This window comes from Urocitellus parryii, chromosome 5 (genome assembly GCF_045843805.1).
Source record: "Urocitellus parryii isolate mUroPar1 chromosome 5, mUroPar1.hap1, whole genome shotgun sequence".
NCBI lineage: Eukaryota > Metazoa > Chordata > Mammalia > Rodentia > Sciuridae > Urocitellus > Urocitellus parryii.
Genome location: NC_135535.1, coordinates 109,479,320 through 109,502,903, shown reverse-complemented (window position 1 = coordinate 109,502,903; position 23,584 = coordinate 109,479,320). Strand labels below are relative to the sequence as shown.

The 23,584-nt window shown below is 45.7% G+C and overlaps 1 protein-coding gene across 2 annotated transcripts; it reads right to left on the bottom strand.

The window, feature by feature from the left end:
• Positions 1–1,353: 1,353 nt before the first annotated feature.
• Positions 1,354–23,246, bottom strand: Fgf6 (fibroblast growth factor 6). 2 transcript variants are annotated; one of them, XM_026407267.2, is made up of 4 exons: positions 22,676–23,246; positions 21,610–21,713; positions 6,166–6,235; positions 1,354–2,450 (listed from the first exon to the last, which is right to left on the bottom strand). In XM_026407267.2, exons 1-4 carry the CDS (start codon positions 23,019–23,021, stop codon positions 2,269–2,271), a joined length of 702 nt encoding a protein of 233 aa, XP_026263052.2. In that variant the 5' UTR covers positions 23,022–23,246; the 3' UTR covers positions 1,354–2,268. The 2 variants fall into 2 exon arrangements, with proteins under 2 accessions (XP_026263052.2, XP_026263053.2); XM_026407268.2 differs by lacking the exons at positions 1,354–2,450; positions 6,166–6,235 and adding an exon at positions 7,324–11,787.
• Positions 23,247–23,584: the final 338 nt, after the last annotated feature.

Below are 23,584 nucleotides of genomic sequence, written 5' to 3'. Positions count from 1 at the left end.
TCCTGCTTCAGCCTCCAGGGCCGCTGAGATTTTACAGGTGTCTATCATGCTATTTCATGGCAAATATCTGCACCAGTTCATCACTGTCTACAAGATAAGTTTGAACTCCTTAGCTTGGCATTCAGGACCTGTTTTCAACTTGCAACCCCTGCACACCCATCCATTCTGTCCACATTCTAAAACACCTGCCTGCCTTCGCATGAGCAACTAACATTTATCCAACACTTATGAAAGGATTTATGAGATAGGCACTATTATCTCCATTGTCATGGAAGAGGAAACTGAAGCTTAGATAACTTCCTAAGACCATGCAGCTCTTGAGTGGCACACCCAAGACTTGACTCCCACCTGCCTGCCTCCCAGGTCCTTACTCTAACCCTCCCACTAAGTCCAACTCACTTTGTATTTTGATACCTGGGCTTGGGTCTGTACTCAGGCTCTTTAGCTTAGAATGCCCCTCCTTCTTCTTTCTGTGAAGAGGAAGAAGTGTCCTTGCAGTTCCAGCTTATCCTTGTAGACCCAGCTCCCTTCTTCAATGAGTCACTTTTTCTTCTGCAACTTCAAAGATAGCCAGTAATTCCAGCTACTTGGGAGGCTGAGGCAGGAGGATCACAAGCTTGAGGCAAGCCTGGGCCACTTAGTGAAATCCTGTTTCAAAATCAATTTTAAATGGCTGAAGATGGAGTTCAGGGCTAAAGAGATTCCCTAGCATATGCAAGGTCCTGGGTTCAATCCCCAATAGAGCAGAAGCAAACTTCAAATGTATTCTCATTTAAAGAGGCTCGCCTTGGAAGGTGGTTGTCCATGCAGCTTGGTGTCCTCTTTCCAAGCAAGAACTCTGATCTACTCATTTTTAAAATCAGCATCTAAGTCGGGAGTACTGATTGGTATCCAGTGGATCTTTCTTGGAATCTAGTGATGAAGTCATTATTAGCAAGGAAATAACCACAAGGGGGCAGCACTACAGCTCTCCCAAGGGGTTGTTTGCCCTCATGGTTCCCTCTGGGAGACAGGTGTGGCAGGCTGGACATCTTTTTTGGCTGAAACAACTATCCTAAGGGACAGAGGAACCAAGGTAGAATAATAGAAATATGTTTAGTAAAAATAAATAAATAAGCAACAATGTGAAGCATAGGAGGAAAATTAAAAGAAAGTTATAGAAAGAACAATTTGGGGGAAACTTGAAGTTCTAAACAAGTTTGGAAAACAGGAAATATAGCTTTTCCTGCTGCCTATTATTCATTCTTCTTCATAAAACATTTACATCTTTAGTTTTCAAAGCATAATTTTATTAGACAGCCAAGAAATGCATAACATTTTATGATATAATACGATATATATAAATAGCTGAGTTATTAAGGAAAATGTACATTTATGTCTATTAAGAGGGTTAAAAATAATTCATGCTATTTTCTATTACTCTGTCCCCAAATTGGTTGCCTATTTTCCTCCTTCATCCCCCTAACTGCTGTTTATGGGTTTAAAATGTTCAGGTCTAGAATTATGGGTCAGGGCCTTGAATTGTAGCTCAGTGGTACAGCACTTGCCTCCCATGTGTGAGGCACTGGGTTCTATCCTCAGCACCACATAAATAAACAAAATAAAGGTATTGTGTTCATTGACAGCTAAAAAATTTAAAAACAAAAAAATAATTATGGGTCATTTTTTTTTTTTACTCACTTATCGTTGTTTTGTCACAATTCCCTCTAGTTAAAAACAAGTAGAAGACCATAGAAATTTCAAGCTATTGTATTTTCCTTTAGCTGTTGGAGTTCAGAGGGAATTCACAGATAAACCTGGAGAGAGATGGGGCAGGGCTGAATGGACGACGATGGAGAAGGGCCACAGAACACAGGGTAGGGGCATCATGGACCTACACTCAAGGGTCTCACCTATATCAAGGCTCAGACAAGAAGAGGATTTCAGAGGTGATTTGATTTTTGTGGAGGAAGATGTGTTAAGGGACTTTTGGGAGGGATTGGAATACCTTCACAAGCCAAGAGAGGGACTTCAGTTAGATTCCACGCAGGGCTTTGCATGTGTCCTGGAGTTTGATTGACACAGAGGGTGGCTGTGTGACTCTCACCCGGAAAATTCCAAGACTGGAGAGGTGTGTCTCCTGCTGCCTCAGATTTGAGAGTGAAGGGCAGCTTGCTGCTGCTCTGGGCTCAGTCTTCATTCCTGGAGTCTGCGGGAGCCAGGCTTTTCTGCATGTCCCAGGGACTTTGTGTGGACCACGTATGAGAGAAAGGGGGATTGAGACCCTCTTCAGTACCTGCCTAGAGAGGTAGCTGGATGTGCAGGGAGAAGCTGCAGGCAGACTCCTGGCTTTCTAAGGGGCCGGGAAAGGAGTAGGCAAAAGCCCCCATGGGAGATGAACGCATGAGGTCTGGTGTTGCAGCCGTCACGTCTCCAGAGATGCAGGGTCTCTGAAAAATCTAAAGCAGCTCCTAAGAAGAGAGAGCCATTTTAAGTCATTTAGTTGGCCCAGAGAACACAAAGCCACCTTATCACAGGCTCCCTCAGGTGAGAACTTCTGTACTCACCTTTCCTCCTGGCCTCCCTTCTGCAGCTTCAACAGGCAGACACAGTATTAGGGAGGTTGGAAGGAGGTGATTGAGCAAGAAATAAGAGAGTGACCATGACCTTCCTTTCATCCCTGCTGGAGTGGAGGGGGGAAATATCTTACCTTTGAATGAAGACCCACCTGTAGATTATTCTGTGACCTACATTTATAATTTCTAATTTGCCACTGTGTTTTGCAACTTGAAATGATCCTATGTCTTTGTGATTAGCTATGAGTGTCCAGATTATTCTTGAGAATTCCCAAGCTTTCATTCAGAGACACTAAGTTGACTGAGCAAATTTAAAAGGAGTCATGAGAGAGAAGCTTTTTATTGCTTTGCAATAAAAATTTCTCAGCTGTGCTTGGTCTACATACTAAATTTGTTTGATACATAACAGACTGAAGGGAAACAGCAACATTTTAGCAGCACTCTTGGCTAGTGGGATTATAAGTGATGAGATGATTTTTAAATTTCTGGTTGTTTCAGTCAGCCTTCTGTTGCTGTGACAAAATACCTGAAGTCAATCAGTTTAAAGAAGAAAAGGTTTATTTTGATTGACAGTTTCAGAGGTTTCGGTCCATGGTGGCTTGGCCCCATTGCTTTTGGTACTGTGGTGAGGCAGAAAATCATGATGGAAGCACATGGAAGCAGAGGAGTTCTGATTCACTTCATGGTAGCAGAAAGCAAAGTTAGAGACACAGGGAAAGGGCCAGGGCCAGTTAGCCCCTTCCAGGGCATGTCCTCAGCGACCTAACTTCCATGAGGCCCCACTCCTAAAGGTTCTACCACCTCCCAATAGCACCACAGATCGAGGACCAAGCCTTCAATACGTGGGCTTTTGGGGGGCATTTAAAATCCAAAACATAACACTGGGGTTTCTATATCTTCTGCCGTGAACATGTTTTAATGTTATAATCTTAAGGAAAGGAAAACAAACAGCATTCTTTGACAGTGGAATGATGACATTGGAATTACAGGTACGAGTGATACCAGCTGAAGTTCTGAAGAGACCTTCTACTTGCCTGGGATGGAGGTGGAGAACATGGCTTTGACAGTGAGGAAGAAGAGGGAGAGCCTGGTGGGTGTCGGCCTCGCTTCCTTTCGCCCCAGTCACTGCTGCTCCGCTGGCTCTTAGGATCTCTCACCTTCCAACTCGGTGTTCTGGACAGATCTCGATAACCCTCTGCCTCATCACGTTTCCATCATGACTTTGGGGGATTTGACAGTGGCATCTGAAGCTCCTCTCCCCGGCCTTTACTTCCCTGCCTGGGGCTTCAACGAGAAGTTCTTCCATCCAAGAATTTCCGTCCAAATCAGGTGGGTGCTCTCCCAGAGCAGGGTTTCTCAACCTTGGCATCCTTGGTATTTAGGGCCAAATAACTCTTTTTGCTAGAGGATGGTCAGCCATATCCCTATCTGATCCCCACTAAATGCCATTAGCCCCCCACACTCCTGATCCCTGCCATGATGACAAAAAATGACATAGACAAATGTCCCTTAGATGGCCACATCAACCAGGTGACTCATGTACTCAAAATAATAGGGCCTCTGATTCAGGGCTTCTTGTGAGGATCTGATAAATGTGTCCACTACTGGTTCAGGCTTCCCCAGAGGGCAGGGGGCACTGATCTGGATGGAATGTTTATATCCCCCACTCCCAGATTCATACGTGGAAGCCTTCACCCATCATGCAACCGAAAATGGAAATAGGCTTTTATGGAGGAGGTTAAGGTTAAAGGAGGCCATTAGGGCAGAGCCCTAATCCTCAGGATCATGACCTTGGAAGACAAGGAAGAGACACCGCAGCCTATGCCCTCTCTCTTTTGCACACAGAGGAAAGACTGTTAAGGACATAGTGAGATTGTGGCTGTCTTCAAGCCAGCAAGAGAGGCCTCACCCGAAACCCACAGGTCTTGATCTCAGCTGCCCAGCCTCCAAGAACTACAAGAAAATCCGTGTCTGTTGTTTCGTCCCCCCAGCTCGTGTTCCTGGTTCCAGCAGCTCAAACTCCTTCTGGGAGAGAGGCAGCCGCCTGTGGCCCCTGAAAACAACAAGTACTCTTACTTCAGGGGATATCTGTCAGGCCTGTTGGATGGAGGGATCCCCCCAGAACCAGAAGGCAGGGCTGGTACTGAAAATAACAATGAGTAATGATGGAGATTTACAATGAGCACTTCAGGTGGCTAGCCTCAAGCACCCTCTGCCCAGAGCTGGGCCTCCCAGATGGCCATGGTCATCAACTTCCCTCCTCTCTTTCAGGGAAACCTCCATAATAATGTGCAACAAATGAAATATCTTGTTGTTTGATTCTTAAAAAACTAAGCACTACCTGGCATGCACGGGGCGCTGGGTTCGATCCTCAGCACCACATACAAATAAAATAAAGATGTTGTGTCCACCGAAAACTGAAAAATGAATATTAAAAATTCTCTCTCTCTCTCTCTCTCTCTCTCTCTCTCTCTCTCTCTCTTCTCTTTCTCTTCTCTCTCTCTCTCTTTAAAAAAAAAATACTAAACTTTTTTTTTGGTGGGGGGGAGTTCCAAATTTTTATGTTGAAATATCTTTTAAAAATCAGCCCTTATTTCTTAATGAACACCTTGTCAATTGGGGGTTGTTATGGTCTGAACCTGGAATATCCCCCACAGTTTCTTGTGATGAAGGCTTTGTCCCCAGTGCAGCAATGTTCATTGATGAGAATTTGGGGAAGTGATTGGATTTTGATGGCTCTGACCTCATCAAAGGAGGTGGGGCCTGGTTGTAGGAAGTGGGTCACTGGGGGCATCCCCTTGGGGACTATAGCTTGTCCTGGGCTCCTTTTCCACTCTCTCTGCTTCCTGGTCACCATCAGCTGAGCAGCTTTCCTCTGCCACCTCTTCCACCATGATGTTCTGTCTCACCTCCGATTCAGAAAAATGAGCCAAATGACCAAGAACTGAAACCATCAGCTAAAATAAACTTTTCCTTCTTTAGGTTGTTTATGTCAGGTATTTGGTTACAGCTATGAAAAGCTGAATAATTCAGAGGTGTTTGAGTTTTCATTCTGAGAATGGCTTCCTGTTGCATTCTATGGCAGGATAATATAGTGTGACCACTCAGGCTTCTCTCCACTCTTCTGTCATTACTCCATCCAGTCGCTATCTTACCCAGCCTGGAACACACCAAGGGAAACTGCCCGATTGTCCTGCCTGCCCACAGGCTCATCCCTCCAACATTGGGACAGTTCCAATGACCTTTCTAAAACTCCTGTCTGGTCCTGTTAACTTCTTAAACTCACCAGGGGCCTCTCATTATTCTTGGATTAAAATTCAATCTCCTCAGAAAAAGAAAATAGGCACCAGACATCACATATTATATGATTCTTTTTTATGAAATACCTGGAAAAGGTAAAATGTGGAGATGAAAAGTAGATTGGTGGTTGCTTGGGGCAAACAAGGGGAGGTGGGGGATTAAGATTAAATGTGCATGAAGGATCGTGGTGGAGTGACAAAAATGTTTGTGATGGTTTACACAACTTAGTAATCTAGTAATTTTACTCAAGACATTTGATAAATTTTATGAGATGGATATTTTTTAACTCAAGCACCTTAACTTCACTTACCAGATGCTCCATGGCAGCTGCTCTCCACCCATCTCAAGCCCCATCTTGCCCAGCTCTCTGCACCCTGGACCTGCAACAATGGCCCCGATTTAGATCCTTGAAGGTACCATGTTCTTCCCCCTCCCTTCAGCAACACCTTCAAACACCTGCTGTGTTCCTCTCTCACAGCATTCCTCCTCCCCTACCTGCAGACTTAACTTACTACCCCAAACCTGCCTGACACCCTTCGGAGCTCAGTTTTCTCTGGGATGGAGTCTCTTACCCACCTAGATAAGGTTAGGACCCTGTTCTTGAGCTTCCTCTTGGATGCCATTCACCACACTTTGCTGTAATCATCTATCTTCCTTGTCAGACTACGAGGCCATATATCATTAGTCACGGTGATATTCCAAGGGCTCAGCATGGTTGCTGGCACACTGGAGGAGTTTAGAAATATGAATTGCATGAATAAATACAGGAATGAGATGCAGAGGCCAAAGGACCAGGCAGCTCTTCCAAGAGCACAGAGATTTATTCAGAACCCATTTTGCTCAGCTCAAGGCACAAGTTCGTTTACCCCAGAAGTGGCAGGAGGAGGCAGAGAGGTATGTAGAGATGGGACTGGCCAGAGCAGGAACATGGCAGAGAGGTCACAGGTCTGATGACCGGAGATTCAAGAAGGGATATGTAAAGGGAGGGGGAGTTACTTAAGTTCCTGGATCTTCTTCTTCATTTAACCTGTGAAAAGATTTTATAATTTATAGAGGCTCTCCTAGCTCAAATGTTCTCTATTTCCAGGCTTCCCACTGGATAGTGCTTTTCACGGTCAGAATTGCTGAGGGTGCATGTTATTCTTGGGGACTCCTGGGCCCCACATATGATCGATCCAAGGCCTCTGGAGTGGGCCTTAGAAATCTACTGATAACATGCTCTTGGTGATTTTTTTTAGAGGGTGGAGACTGTCTACTTTGTTCAGTCATGTATCCCCCAAACCTAGCCCAATTTGGGAATGAGGGGATCAGAGTATTTCTCAATGAATGAATGAATGAATGAACAAATGAATGATGAGTGAATTCTATTGGTAAAGAAATACATATTTCTGACTCTTAACAAGGCAGAGGGGCAGAGGGATTCGGCCTCCTTGGGGCCTTGAGTTGCTTCCTTCCCCCTTCTCTGCCAGATTCCCCACTTGTAAGGTAGGACTGGTGGTCTACGTGAACCCCGCAACTTCTGCCTGCCTTTATGATCAACACCATGAGGGGTCTGTGCTTTCTGTTTTCTCTGTCCATGCCTCCTCAAGATAGGGAAGAGAATTAAGATAAAAATCAATCACAATCCAGAAATTTGTTGTCAGTTTTAATAGGAGGGGTGGAGTGAAACAATTTAGAGAAACGTATAAAAAGACCTTTTACTTTTTTGCTGGAACATGATATGGTTTGTGCATAGCACATACATATTAAAAAATAGAAGCATCACATTTCACAAGCACATGACTGAACAGCTTCTGGGTTTTCCTATCCGCTGTACCCAAGTTTAAGGACAGCTTTGCACCGGGACCCAGCCTGAGGTACTTAATGATGTACAGAAAGAGAAAAACCACATCAAAACACAGCTGTTTGGGGCTGGAATTTCAGTAGTTCAATGAGGTATACAAGAATGGTTCTATGTTGGCTATCCATATGCTGCACTAGATTCAGGATCCAACTGGGGCATACTCCTTCTCCAGCTCTGGGAAGAGGAATCGTCCACTCAGGTGTAAGCACAAACTATAGTATTTGTATAAATCCTTTGGGCCTTGTCCTGAACCTCCCTGTCGTTGGGGCCTTTGGGGGCAGTGACACAGGGGTGGCTGGTTCCTGTGGGTAAGGAAGGAAGGAGAAACTACCACAGACCCACTGGGCAGACTGAGAGTGGCAAGTGGCAGAGAAAACCTTCTCAGTAGCCACTGGCCCAGAGTCTTTGGGGAAAAGCAGAGGGATAGAGAGAAGTAGGAGTCTTCTAGTTTGTGTCCACATAAAAAGTAGAAGAGAACAAAGGGAAGAGGGGACATTTGGTGTTTTGGGGGCCAACAACTCATGTGGTAGCTACATTTGCCCCAGTGACTGTGGCACAATGCATCAAAGGCCATGGATGTCAGACACTGGGAGAAAGAGAAATGACAGCTCATAGGCTCTTCCATGTCCTCCTTCCCTCAGGACTTACATAGAGCAAGCACTTGAAGGATCTGAGGTCTTAGCATAGAAAAGGGCCCAAATCCTGCAAGGAAAGAGAATTTCAAAATATTCAGGATAGTTCTTGGGACAGGAGAGAATTTCAAACCTGGATTGTTGATGTGGGGAGAAGATATGTCTAAAAAGGAGAAATATTTTTATCCTGAATCAGATAACAAGAGAAAATGTTCTTTGTCTTTGTTAAGCCATTAGAATAGCCCTGACCAAGGACTTGAATATATGTGTGAGTGTGTGTGTGTGTCTCTCTCTGTGTGTGTGTGTTGGAGGTATTGTGTGTGGGACATGCTGGTAGAGGGGAAAGCTGTGGAAGATAATGATAAGGTATTAATTTCAAAATCATATGCGGTTTTTCAAGGGAGTTCCAAAAATGTTTAGAAAGTGGGAAAAAGAAAAGATATTCAAAGGCTTTGAATGATTACACAGACCTAATCAACAACTTGAACAAAACATTTAGAATTTTCTGGTTTCCTCGGAGGTCCATCCATTGCCCTGGAGACGATGGAGATTTTATAAGGGCCCTGTGACTCCCTGCTTGCTTCGGAGCTAACCTCCTCCTAGCTGAGAAGTCCATCTTCAAGTAGACGTAGATATGCTCTTCTCTTCATTATCATTTGCTCTTGGAGAGGGTATAAGTCAGCCTCTTGGCTCTTGGAACCCAAAGTTTGCATGGAGCTGCCAGAGAAGGTTCAGGATAGAAGAGAGTCCAATTAGCTACAAAACTCTATAAACCAGGTCCATTTGCTCAGGATTTGGGAGAGGGATGACCCAAATCATTCTTAGAACATCCTCAGTGAGAAAGTTGGGCTCACTCTATTCCCCTGCCTAGGGTAACATCTGCCACAGTCTTTTGAATCCAATGGGGCTGACAGCTGAGTCTGAGTCTGGGACTCAGTGGACATTTGACCAGGTACAAACCAACTCTCCGCACTCTGTGCATAGTAGCAGGAGAAAAGGGATTGAAATGCCCTTTGATATCCTTTCATCAATTTTTTTTGGGTGGGACTTTTCTTAAGCCTAAGTCCCTTATAAGTCAAAGAGAAAGCCTTTAAGTGAATTATTTTGCATGAGAAAAATCTAAAAGCATCAACCATACATCTGTACATTCAGAGATAAGATTCAAAATACTTAAAAACTAGTATGATGCAGGTCATACTGGTACCAGTTGGACCGGATGCCCACCTTCTCCTAATTGGCGTCAGTCACAGAAAATCAGTGTGCTGGTATGACTACATAGTGGCTGGACCTATATTTCATGGCCTCTCCTCACACCTAGCATGGAAAATGGGTATAGACATCCATCCAGCCATCCTGCATTCCCAGTTCCATCAGGAATACAGATGCACCTTAGGTCCTTAGTGCCTTCATTTCTGATATGCTCTGTTAAAGAGACTGATTACACTGGACAAGATCTCTTAAAAAATAACCAAGTTGGTGGTCTCCTGCCTCCAAGCAGACCTGCGTTTCAAAATTATGACAGTCAAGATGGACTGATTTCCTCTCCCTTCCACTTGATCCAAGATCCGGCTCCTTCTAGTTTCTTTCCAAGGCTTGATTACATGCACACATGCTGCTGAGCCACTACCGTCTGTTAATCTTAGCTCACCTTGCCATGGCCTTTACCTCTTTACCCAGCACACATCCACCCTGATCCTTGCAGAGTAGAGGAGGCAGCCAGCACAGTGTCTCTCCCTGGGATTGCCAACCTCCATCTTCAACTCAGAATCCCTCGCCCTGATCTATCTATAGATGCACGCATCTACGAATAGAGAGGTATGTTGAAGATGAAGGTATTTGCAACAGATGAGGGATTGTCTTGCAGGCCGGGGCCCCTGAGAGTAGCAAAGGGTGTCAGGTCATTTTGTAACTCGATGGTTCACATATGCCGAAAATATTTGCACTCTGATACGGCTCTCTCTGGTTTCAGATTTAGGAACATTCCAATGGTTCAGGAATCTGAAGGCTCCAGGCAGACCACATTTATAGTCACTCGGGGAACCTCTGCTTTAAATACTCTCAAAGGACAGGAGGCAAGAAGGCATGGTACAGCGAGGAGCCACTTCAGCTTGGCTGCTTGATCTCCCAGGATTAGCACTCCTCTTCTACTGTAGGGAGTCAGGGGGCAAACTCTGGAGGTCATGGGGCCCATTCTATTGCATCCAGGGTGCTGCGTGTACGCAAGATGAGGACGACTGAGAAGGAAGTGAGAGTATCAGATGAGAACTTGGGTGAGTTTCCTGGACATGGTTGGAGAGGAATTATCATCTGTAGTCCAAAGCCTCTCTACTTCCTTCATGCCCTATTTTGCATCCCCTTCCTTGCCAAAGAGGTTGCCATTATTAGGATCCTTGTCATCTGAGGTTAAAATAAGACCTGGTTCAAAGTGAGGAAAAGTCACGGGCAGGCAGCCTGGCCCTTACTTGTTCTTGGAGCACACACAGCATGAAGTCCTCCAGGCAGAACAGCTCTCCACAGAACACCCAGTTCCTCCTGATGCCTCCAGTGGACCTTGTTCAATTGCCCTGGGCACCGCTCTGCCACTTTCTTCCAAGAAGGTGACCCCCTTCTACCCTTGGCTTTGATGATGCATCCCAGTTTCCCTGGAACCCCCACAGGCATGAAGCTCGGGGCATCTGATCACTCTTTTCCTGGTTGGCATTGAAAGTTTACACCCTCCTGTCCTGCCCTCTTTGCACTCGGAGGACAGCTGCTCCCAACCACCCGTGTCGCCTGCGCAGTCAGCGGCCTCTGAATGAAAAGGTGATTGGAAAGAGGCAGAATGGGAGCAGATCAATCCTTCTGGCTTGACAGGTGACATTCTTGCAGGCAGATTCCTGCAGCGATGAGGCCAGGGGAAAGAAACTCGATGCTCTGAAATACTTTTGCTCTGACAATATATACAGAGATGGATGGATCTACATGGACACACACATACTCCCACCCTGGCCCTTTCCTGTGCCCATGGTCACATTCCACAAGTGTCATCTCTACCTTCTCTTCTCAGGTGAGGTCAAAGCACAGGCTTCATCACTAGTCTAAGATGCTCGTGGCAACACCTCACTTGGGTGAGTTCAGGGCCATGGGATTAAGTAGCCAAGGAAACAAACCCAGGTTTCCCCAGGCACAAGATAATCCTGATTCAGAAGTCATGGGGAACAAGAGGGAACCATTCACTTGTGCAAAATTCCCATAGAACAGATATATAGCTGTCAACCTGTGAGCCTCTGTTCATGGGTCCTTATATCCTGGGAAGAAAGTGAGTGACAGTCATGATTGGAGACACCTTGCTGCCCCGCTTTACACGTCCATATTTGCTCAGGGCAATGTAGGTCCCTCGGTACAAGTCTGACTCATAGGCGTTGTAGTTGTTGGGCAGGAGGGTTTCTCTGAACTTGCATTCCTCTTGGAAGCTGGGCTGTGGAAGAAAGGCACACACAGCAGAGATTCAATAACACACGAGGAGTGCTGCGAGTGGCAGCCGAGTCTTGTCGAGTAGTCCCCTGCACCAGTGTGCCCTCCCTTCCCTTTGTAAGACAAGCACCACAGGTCTCAGCCCTCCTGGGAGAACAGAACCTGGGAATTCAGAGCTCCATGGCTCCCCTGCATGAAGAGGAGGCCAGGGTAGACGTGGGTGGTCTGTCTGTGGGGTGGGATGCTGCTGAAGCTCTACCAGTCAGGTCTCCTGACTTCTAGGTCAGGACACTGTCTACTTGTCCTTAGATGATAATGCATTCCTTTCAGAGAAAGGACCAGGGAAGGCTGTAGGAAGCTGCTTTCTCAAGCCCATTGTGAGAGACAGTCTAGTGGAGGAGGATTGAGACCCAGGGTTTTATTTAATGACTTTTCTACTTCCTAGTTGTGTGAGCTCCAGAAGTTTCCTCCCCTCTCAGCCTCAGTCCGTTTTGTGCAAACTGTGTATGGAGGGAGCTGGTGAGGATGGGGAGTGGAAGGGCAGGGAGAGAGGATGAGCTCTTAAGTCCTTCCTAGTACTGTTCTTTCTTCCCATTCATGGTCACTCCATTCCCAAGTTGTTATTTCACAAACAGGCCCATTCTTGATTTTTGATTTTGAAGTTGGGAGATGTCTGGTGCCTCTTAGACATTTGTTGTTCTCCAGGGCCATGAAGGAAAGGAGACAGTAAGGGATAGAAATGTTTACCTGAAAAAGAACCTGGTTCCCAGTGTGGTAGGTGGTTCCAAGGAGTCTGGGGCCAACAATAAATGGCTCCCTTCAAGGCTAATTTGGTAGAGGTTTGTGTGTGAACCACCAGTTCAGAAGATGAATTTTGAACTTCCTGTCACACATTGACAACTTCATTCCCAATAAATCACCCAAGCCACTCATTCTTCCTAGAAGAAGGGCTTTTTCCTCTCCACTTTCCTGAGGCTCTGATCTGGGGGAGTCCATAGGGATTTCTGTGCTCTTCAGGGGTCTAGAGAGCAAGGTGAGAGCCAGGAGGCTTTGAATCTAGACTTTAAAATGAATACAAACTGAAACTGAAAGAAATAGGGAGAGTATAATTTCTCCACCTTCCTGATGACTGAAGTCATTTGACATAGCTGTCAACCTGTGAGCCCCTGTTCATGGGTCCTTATATCCTGGGAAGAAAGTGAGTGACAGTCATGATTGGAGACACCTTGCTGCCCCGCTTTACACGTCCAAATTTGCTCTATATATTTACAACATATAGAAACCACCCACTCAATAGCCAATCAGTGGTGCCAGGGGAGTCCTCTGACCTTCTCTATAGAAACCCTGCTATTAGCATCCTGGCCTCACTGTTATGAGGGGTGGTAAGGAGCCCGTTCACCAGCATCCCAGACTAGAACCCTTTGGGGCTGACCTCCCTGACAGCATATAAACACCATTGGATCGCTATTTTCCTGAATGTTTTTTTTTTTTCCAATAGATTCCAAGATTCCTGGGTCAAGGACTGGGTCTGCTTTGGGATATGATGCTGAATTGAAGGTTTAATAAGAGCAACACTGAAACACCAGAGGTACTTTCAGGGTGGGAGGAGAGTGAGCCCGGGGCCAGAGGGCCAATGGGAACATTGTGACCAACCTCCCCCAACACACACCCTCACCCTCCCTGGCTCTTATTTACTGTTTACCAAGCCATTTCACATATGTTAATATGCTTGAGATAAACATGAAAGCCTTCCCTAAGCTCATGCATATCCTACCAGGAGATGGGGTTTCTCTTACTATTAGTGCTCAGTACATATTTATGGAATAAGTCCAGGAAGGAATGCCCACAAGCACAGAATGAACTCATCAAAGTAGATCAAGAGCATATCTGCATCAAAGCTTTGCGCTTCCACTCATGATGATCACCTCTTATTAGTTATGTGAACCTGGACAGATTATTTATCCTCCTACACCTTAATTCCATCATCTGTAAAGTGGAACAGTGAGGATAATTATGCCATAGAATTGGAGTGAGCATCAACAGAATCATGCATGGGAAGTCCTGGGTCTAATGCCTGGCCTGTACTCTGACTGAATCACCAATTACTTTACCATAAAAACCCTAAAAAGGATTTTTGTTTTTGTTGTTTTTTCACTCTGGGTCACTAATCCCATAAGATTTGCTGTGGGTCAGTGGACGGTTTACCTTTTAAGCTCTGCAGTTTCTGACTAAGTGACTGGGAGGTGTGAGCTAGCAGGAACAAGCACAGAGGCAGGATGAGGAGGAAGTGGTGCCAGCCCAGGTATCTCCCTGACAATCAGGAGGCTCTGAATGGTGGATTCTCCACCTGAGCATGGGGTGTAGAGTCAGCCACAGGACTCAAGATCACTGATGAGCAAAGCTTGGGAGCTGAAGTACTAGAAGTCGAATTCAGGATTGGTTGTGAAAGTTAAATGGGAAATAAATTCCACTAATTAAAAGGTCTGTTGCAGTTCAACAAAAAAAACAGTCCAGCAGTCAATCAAACATATAAAAATGAATCTAATATAAATATAAAATAAAAGCATTATTCAAATCACTGGAGAAAACATGGTGTTATAACAACTGGATAATATACTACTACTACTACTACTACTAATAATAATAATAATACAGTTTGAACTATATCAAAATAAATTCCAAGCTGGGTGTGGTGGCACATGCCTGTAACCCCATCAGCTCACAAGGCTGAGGGAGGAGATCATGAGTTCAAAGCCAGCCTCACCAATTTAGCAAGGTGCTAAGCAACTCAGTGAGACCCTGTCTCTATATAAAATACAAATTATGGCTGGGGATGTGGCTCAGTGGTCCAATGCCCCTGAGTTCAAGTCCCAGTACCCCAAAAATGAAAAAAATAAAAAAAATTCCAAAGCAGCAAAATTTAAACATAAAAAAGACAATCATTAAACTCTAGAAAAAAATATTTTGTTAAATTTTTAATTGTGTGTGTATGGGGGGCAGATTCTGGGGATTGAACCCAGGGCCTCACATGGGCTAGGTAAACATTCTAGCTGAGCTACACTTCCCACTTAAAAAAAAATTTTTTGAGACAGGGTCTCTCTGTGTTGCTCAGGTTGGCTTTGAATTTGTGGTCTTGTGGCCCTCCTGCCTCAGTCTTTCAAGTAGGTAGGATTACATGTGTGCACCATCATGCCAGGCCAAAAATATTTTTAACAATCTTAGAAAGATTCTGGAAATGAACATTTATAAAAAACAAAACTCTCAGAAAAGGAGATACAATAGCATTTGAGCATAAGAAAATATGTCTAGCTGAGTGCAGTGGCACATGCCTATAATCCTAGTGGCTTGGGAGGCTGAAGCAGGAGGGTCTCAAGTTCAAAGTCAGCCTCAGCAACTTAGTGAGGCCCTCCCTAAGTAACTCAACAAGATCCTGTCTCTAAATAGAATAAAAAATAGCGCTGGGGATGTGGGCTCAGTAGTTGAGTGCCCAGTACCCATCCCCCATCACCAGATCAATCCCCAGTATCCCCCCCAAAAAGAAAATATGTCTAATAAGAGAAATGTATATCATAATCAAGAGATCACATTTTCAATGATCAGATTGTAAGAGAACAGTGTTTGATACTATTCTGCAGTTGGTGAGCATAGAGAAACAAGGAAAGGTGTGTACATTGTTATATTGTCCATAAGGAACAACTTGACAATATCTACCCCAAAAAAGGAGATAGCAAATGATCAGCAATTCCAATTTTAGGAATTTATCGTATTGTCATGTGCTTCCATGTGCCCCCAAAGTTATGCTGCATTATTTTTCACAGTAGAAGACCCAAAACAACATATGTATCAATTAAGAGGGGCATGGTTGAACCACTTATGGTGGATCCATGCCATGGAATACCATCTCATGAAAAAATAAGAACCCTCTTGGTGCACTGATACAAAGTGGTCTTCAAAACATACTGTTAAGTGAAGAGCCAAGGTCTGAAAGAATGTGCAAAGTACGTTCCTGTTCATGTGAGCTTTAAAACATGATGCCTGTGTGTGCACACATGAGCATGTGCATGGTTTATTCCTGGAGTGGTCCATGAGGATCTGGTAACAGTGGCTGCCTCTGAAGAGACACTCCTGGGCAGTGAGACTTAAGGTCTATGGAAGATTCTTTGGTAGATTTATTTCATGTGTCATTTGTGTAAATAAGTAAATTGTTTAAAGTGGGAAAATAATTCAGGGTAGAAGATGGGCCAGGAAATGTTTTTTTTTTTTTTTTATCAGAAGCAGGTGGTCTGTCCTGGTGTGGTCCTGGCCCTCTCCACCCACCTGCCTTCCCCTCTGTTCTAACTTTACATGTCCCTGGAGAGGAACCCGCCCAGTCGGTTTCCAGGAGAATTTATTTCTGATCTGGATGGTGGTTAAGGGGGAGGTTGTGTGTGCTGATTGCAGACTGGAAGGGAGGAAATCAAATCTAGGGCGGAGGGAGTGGGGCAAAGGAAGGGGGAGGTGCCTAATGATTCCCCTCAAGAAACACAGGACACATCCCACTGTCTAGAATGTATCCAAGAGCCAGCCTGTCCTAAGAGTCTGTGTCTCCTAAACCATTAGTTAAGTGTGCATGACTGCGGTGGTATACATAGCTAGCCCTACCTGAACATAGGTTCTGCATCCCAAAGTTCAATCAACTGTGGATTGAAAATATTTGTAAAAAAGATTGCCTCTGTATTGGATGTGTACAGTCTTTTTTCCTGATCATTCTTCCCTGAACAATATAGCATGACAGCTATTTATGTAGCATTTACATTATATTTGGTACTAAAAGTAATTTAGAGATGATTTAAAGTATCCAAGAGGATGTGAATAGGTAATGGGCCATTATATAAGGACTTGAACAGAATTGGGTAAACATGGGATACCAGGAACCAGTTTCCTAAGGATACCAAGAGATAATGTGTTATACTTAATTCTCTGCTCAACAGATTTTTTTTTCCAGTGGACAGAACCCAGGCCTTATACATCCTAGACAAGCACTCTGCCGCTGAGCTGCATCTAGCCCAGATCAATAGATTTTGACGATTCAACCCCTCCCCCCATACACACCTCTTTGGAAGATCACTACTTTAATTTTTATTCCATTCTTTCTCTCTAGCCCATCTCATACCCTTAGCTCCCCCCCCAAAATCTGTACAAACCTAAAGAGCAGACAGAGAACTAGGTGTAGTTTCTTTCTTGAGCCCTCTGCTTTCTCCCTGCTGGCTCCTGTCACACCTGCCCTCCAGGGGGCCCAGGTGGCTAGGAAGTCTATGGCATCCCGTGGATGCATTTTCCCTGGAGTCTGCTGGAGCCGGACACTTCAGGTTAATGGGATTTTTCCCAAGGACCAGAGCGGCGCTCAAGACCCAGCCTCTTAATTCATCTCCATCCTATCCCAGAGCTTAAGGTTCTCATGGCTCAGGAATGTTGGCTCCTCAGCTCTGGTGAGAAAAGCACTTGGGCCAAGTGAATGCCGTGTTAATAAAAGCAGCTACCGTATATTCTTACTTGAACAAATGAAAATAATTCCAGCAGATCACATTTCCTGGGCCTGCCGGGCTCCAGCACCAACGTGACAATGTCTTAAATTCCACGTAGGTTTCTAATCAGACCCATGTGGAACCAAACTTCATGTGAAAAACAAAAAAGGAAAAGAAATGCATTCATCTTCCACAGAAGAGCGCGTCTCTGGGTGTTTCAGGTAAGCTGCCTCAGGCAGAAATGCCCCGAAAAGTCTGAGGAGGACCAGACAACCATGCTCTTGTCTTTGGTCAGAGCTACATAACTCCAGTCTTTAAAGATCCTTATCCTCTGCCTGCTGTGTGAGAGGGGAAGAGGCACAGGGATGGGGTGGAGTGAAAGGAGTTGGGAGATGAGGGGAAAAAAAAAGAAAATCAGGTCCTAAGCTGCTTTCCTTTTGGAGTTCTTGATTGCTTCTTGCCCTGTTCTTAGTTGAATGTCTTCCAACTCTAAAGACGCTAGCATTTTCGAACCCCTTTTCCTAACATACAAGTTGTTAAGGAAAATTGCACTGTCAATTTAGATATGTTGGAAAGTGTTTTCATGAGATGGACCTTTCTTCTCATTCCCTTGGAGCCTTCAAAGCAGTTGGTGTTCTGTCTGCAGGGCTCGCTTTGTCTCTTAGGGCCATCTCTCTGCACTTCCACTTGGTGGGTGTCCATTGTCTCATCCCCTCAGGAATCCCATCCTATACTAGGTGGGAGTGGCCGATAGGACTTGGTCCCCAACCCCCAACACAACGCCTCAGGTAATCAGCATGGAGTCTTCTACGGAGGAAATCTATTTGTGCTTTGCACTTGTCAAACTACTATTATTTAGAAGGGTGTAAAGGCTGTTATGATTATTAAAACTAAAATCCCTTAACAGCATAACTGAATTACTAGTATCTTGTTGTTAATATGTATTTTTCTTAACAAATGAGTGTCAACAGAACCACCATCAGCTGAAGTTCCTTGCGTTTTTTTTTTGTTTGTTTGTTTGTTTGTTTTGTTTTTAAGTTTTATTTTGAGACAAGATCTAAGTCCTAATTGCAATCCTCCTGCCTCAGCCTCCTGAGTCGCTGGGATAACAGACAGGCGACACCACGCTCAGCTGAGTTTCTTAATTTTAAAAGAAAATAAGAAAGTTGGTGTTCATCGATTTCAGCCTCAGTCTACACCTGAGAGACAGCAGAAGTCTAGGCCCAGAGATGATTATGGACTTTGCCCGAAATAAGACAAGTAGCTAGAAACTGGAACTGCTAAATGGGCTTGCGCTGTGGGCCTTCAGCTCATTGTCCACGGAGCCCTAAAGCGGTGCACATAGGACCCTGGGTGTGAGACCTGGGACACGATGTCCCCATCTGCAAAATGACCATGCAGATTGAATGCACCTCTCAGGGGGCGCTGGGAGATAATGCTTCACAGAAGCCCTCTGCAGTGTGCCCGTCAAACAGTAGGCGCTCAATGCAGGGTAGCTATTTATATAGTTTCAGAAGGGAGGCCAACTACCCTCAGGCTCTGCACCACTCTCTCTGAGAAGCAGACACATGGGAGGCCTTGGCCCTCATTCTCTGACCATGAGTTGCCACCTGGTCCCGTCACCAGCACCCCCCACCTCGTGAGGGTTCCCTTCCCCCCAAGAGAAATTCCATTTAGCGGCAGTAGCAGCTGAGCCACCCCAGCGAGGAGGCAGCACAGGGGGCTTAAAGGGAGATAGTGTGAATGAAATCATCACCCAGCGGGAGTCTTCCTGGCTCCAGGGATCAGTTGGCAATTGTTTTTTTAGATTGTGATAATGGCCCCTGAAGGGCAGAAGAGGGAACCGGTTTAGGGTTGTTCAAGAGCATCTGGTCTCCAGCCACACAGGTGCCCAGCATCAGGTGCCCAGGCTTGGGCACAGCTGTCCAGGCCCTCTGACCCTGGGGTCCAGGGAGGAGAATCTCCCACCTAGGAGAAGATGCTCTTTGGTCAAATGCTGCTGGGGGTGGCAGAGTGAGAAAGGCGAGACTTCTGGACTCTGCTGGGTTAGTTCATCAACCCTTGACCCCATCCGTAGTCATTTGCCTGATGGGTTGGGGTGTCCAACAGTTCAAAGAGATGTCTGCTTACCATTTGCCACTTTGAATGCTTTTCCCCCTTTGAGGCATTTTCTCTGCTAAACCTTACATTCCTACCCTTTCCCAGCTTTTCCTACCAAGACCAAGAGGTTTACAGTGGAAAGTGCAATAAATTTACCCTAGATTTGTGCTCCTCCCCTGTCTCCACCATGGAGTTCCTTTCTGGATAAGGAGAAAGCAATGCTAGTTTTACTGTTAAGGGTGGTGAGACTAACAGTTTATGGAATTTGTGCTTCCTTCCAGATTTACCTGTTAAAATCCCGGGCTTGTGAGGTAGACAAAGGGGAATGAAGGGAAGAGGGGAGGATGGAATAGGGAAAGACAGTGGAATGGGTCTGATCTAACATTCCTAGTACATATGTGAGTATACCCAGTGAATCTCACCATCATGTACATCCACAAGACACTAATTAAAAAGAATGCTATAATAGCAGAAAGATCAGTAGAGGGAAGGGAACGGGGTGGGAGGAAGGGAGGGGAAAGGGAAGAACTGGGGACGAAATTAGAACACATTATAATTATGTCAACATATGATTATACTTTTATAATCATGTCAAAATGAATTCCATTGTCATGTATAACTACAAAGAACCAATAAGAAATATAAACAAACAAATAAATAAATAAAATCCCCTGCATAGTCAACAATCCAAATTTCCAGCTGTCCAATTCAGTGGGAATCTGGGCAATATTCAGGCTGGTTAGAAGGTGCTTTTAGGGAGGATTCACCCCATGGAAGGGGTGCCTGCTCCACTAAAGTCTCTGGTTGTTCCCAGGCTGCTTCCTGTCCTCCCTTTCACTTTTCCAGAGAGGGATAAAGAGGTAAAGAGGGTGTTGGAGAATTCTAAGCCTTGGGCTGTTTCATTTCGGGTGCCCTCCAAGTCTCAGGGCTAGTATAACACTGGTGATTCCCTGTCTTCCAGAAGTCCTGTAGCCTTGTGGTCCCTAAGCCTGCCTATGCTCAAAAACACCCGAGAAATTAAAAAACAAACAAACAAACAAAAAACAAAAACAGATTTGCAGCCCTCATCTCAGCCCTGCTGAATAATAATCTATGAAGGAGGTCCCTGCAAGGTGACCATACTATCCACAGAATCAGGAGGAGACCCTGCTTTTCATCCACGCCATGTGTGTCCATCCCAGACTTTGAGATGTTAGTTAACACCAAAGGTAATGAGCAGAGGCCATCTGGTCAACCTGCTCCAGTATTTAAAAGGCCTCTTTTGCAGGGATAGCCCCCTACAATCCAGCCCCAGCCCCAGATCTGTTTGTTCACTTCCTGAACTTCAGTTTGTCCTCCAAGGGGCAGTAAAATAGCCCTTCATACACTCCCCATAAATAACTCTGGTATTACTTGAAGATTGCTCTGAGGTCTTCCTTTTTAGCTTCCTTTCTGCTGTCAAAAGAACTCAGTTTTGACAACTTCAACAGGATGTTTAAACCCATATTTTAGAATAGGCCAAATCATGGGCTGAAAGTCCCAGGTGGGTTGGAGAGCAGAAATTTTGATTCATGTGCTACATGTTGGCTACTGTGCTGAAGTGCCAGCATTTACCCTGCCAGAGACCATCTATGATGGCAGAGGGAGGGGTGGGACCAATGCCTGCCAAAGGGGTGCCACAGAGGGGATCCTTCTCTAGTTTGCAGGATCAAAGACCAGAAGACATCAAACCTTGGAATAAGATTTTATCAGAGTGCTGAAGATGGGAAACGGCCTCCATCTCCATGCTTCCTGTGGCAGTCCAGCTGGGATGCCTCGAAGAGGGACATCATAGGGCAGCATATGCAGGCTGAACCTCATCTACAGGCCTGCTTCTCTGGGCCTCTCTGGAATCAGACCTGCCCATGAGCCTGGATGGCAGCTGTATACCAGAGTGCAGACTTCTCTGACCCAAGAACTCCCTGTGCTATGGTTTCTTTAAATGCAAAGGCCCTGGCAAATGGATCAGGAAAATCATAGTCTAATGCAGACATCAATTAATTCTGAAGTTAACAAAGCAGGAGATTCTAGGAGCCCTCACTTGCAAGGGCTCCTTTCATAGCCCCTTCTTTTCTCATTTTGGATAAAGATTCACTTCATTTTGGATAAAGATAAAGATTCACTGTACTGTATTTGTATTATTTCCTTCAATTGTGTGTCGGGCCTTATGCAACCTGGAGCATCCCCTGGCCTGATGAACTCACCGTTGTGTACAATCTTCCTTTACTGTTCATGGCAACGAAGAGTGCACTTTTCACTCCAAAGAGACTCACCACACCTCGCTCCACTGTGGAAATTTCCAGCAGGCCTGACAAGGAAATGGGGGTTATATTACCTAAGGCTCATACAAATCAGAGTGGGGACTCAAGCCTCCACCAGGGCATCCAGTCCGTCCACCTCCTCCTAGATAGCCAGACTCTCTATGACCTCTGTCCTTGATCTCTCTAATTTTAGGAGATTCCATTGCTAGATTCATCATGTCCAACCACTATCCTCTGAAACATCAGTTCTGCAAGAAAAGGTTCTACATCAGTGACCACCATGCATCTATTTAAGATTAGCTTTGAATCTGGACTTTCACTGAATCAATCCCTCCAGATCCTTGGCTTGGGTAAAACCATGAGTTCTGATTATTATTATGATGATTATTATTTAATATAGGCTCACATGTTTTAACAAATCTCAAACCATCCTATCTAGGAAACATTGCAGCTACACAGAAGCTATTGGCTTACATGGATCCTGCAGTCCCCATCCTGTCTCAGCTGGGAGACTATTCATGCATAATGTGTCAACTTGTAGTATAAGGACCCAGGGACAAAGGGAGCAGGTTGAAGTAAAGAAAAGAATGTGCTTCAGCTGGGAATTTTGCAAACCATTTGCCTTTCCTTCTCAGAGAGGGAAACCGAATAAAAATAAGTTCATGTCTAATTTGGTCCAAGTATCCTTAGTCAGTCTCCCCACTGCTGCCCCATGGTTTTCTAGGCTGATGGTCCCTAGGGGTCTTACAAGGCCTCAGATGGGCCAGAAATGCTGAAGTAATTAGTGTCACAGGGACTGCCTAGGATGATGGCAAAGGCCACCAAGATGCTCAGATCTCAGCATATTGAGTTTGCACCCAGGTAGGGTCCAACCAAGTCATCTAAGCAGTGCACAACATTTCTCCCCCTTTATAGTAGGGCTCCATCCACCAAGCAAGACCCCTTCATCTTTTAGTTCTGCTAGAGCCCAAATCCCCAAATGTCCCATCTGGCTGCAGTAGTCACTCACTGTAGGGGTTCTCCTCGTGGGTTCCACTGATTCTGCCGTCGGGGAACACCTGGAGGTGAAAGCCGATGCCCACGTTGCAGTAGAGTCTCCGCTGCCGCTTGATTCCCACCAAATAGCCGCTTTCCCAGTTCACCCCGGCGATCTCTCCAGCAAGCCCAGCTCGAGACCTGGATAGCAGGGTGCCCCAGCCTCTCGAGTCCAGCAGCGTACTGTTGGCGCGGGTGCCTGCAGGCGAGGGCACCACCATGCCCACTAGGACGCCTAGGAAGACGAGAGCCTGCAGCGTGCCCTGAAGACGTCCTGCTCCCCGGGACATAGTGATGAACAGCCTCTGTCCCAGGGCCATCCACCTTGCCTCTCAGGCACGTGGTCAGAATTAATGGCCCTAAAAATACCGCCCTTCTTGTTTTTCTCCCCTCAGCATGGCGGCAGGGGCTTATTTTTGGAAGGCAGATGAGGGCTGCTGACATGAAACCAAAGCCTGCTTCGGGCACTCGGGTTGAGAGCAGAGGGACCCAGGCTGAGCCGCGGCCGGTAGGGACCATGGCTTAGGGACGCTCTCTAGCTTGCCGCTTGCTCGGTCCCGAGGTGATACTATTTGATTTGACCTATCTTTATAGTTCAGCAGCCCGGCCCTCCCCTCCACCCATCATCCCCCTGACGTCAGCTGGCCCAGCTCACTTATCCAGGACTGTAACATTAACCTGCTCCTGGGCCTGGCTGCCTCCCCAGACCCCCATCACCCTCTCCACTCCCCAGGGATTCTGGGAGCCACTGTCATTCCAACTATGAGGCAGGAATGAAGTTAGCAGGGAGCATCTCTGGGGGAGGGGGGAGCTGGCTGGGAGCCCAGGGGAAGAGGGAGGCAGAAGCCACCCAGGACCCATATTGGGCAGCAGTTCTTGGCCT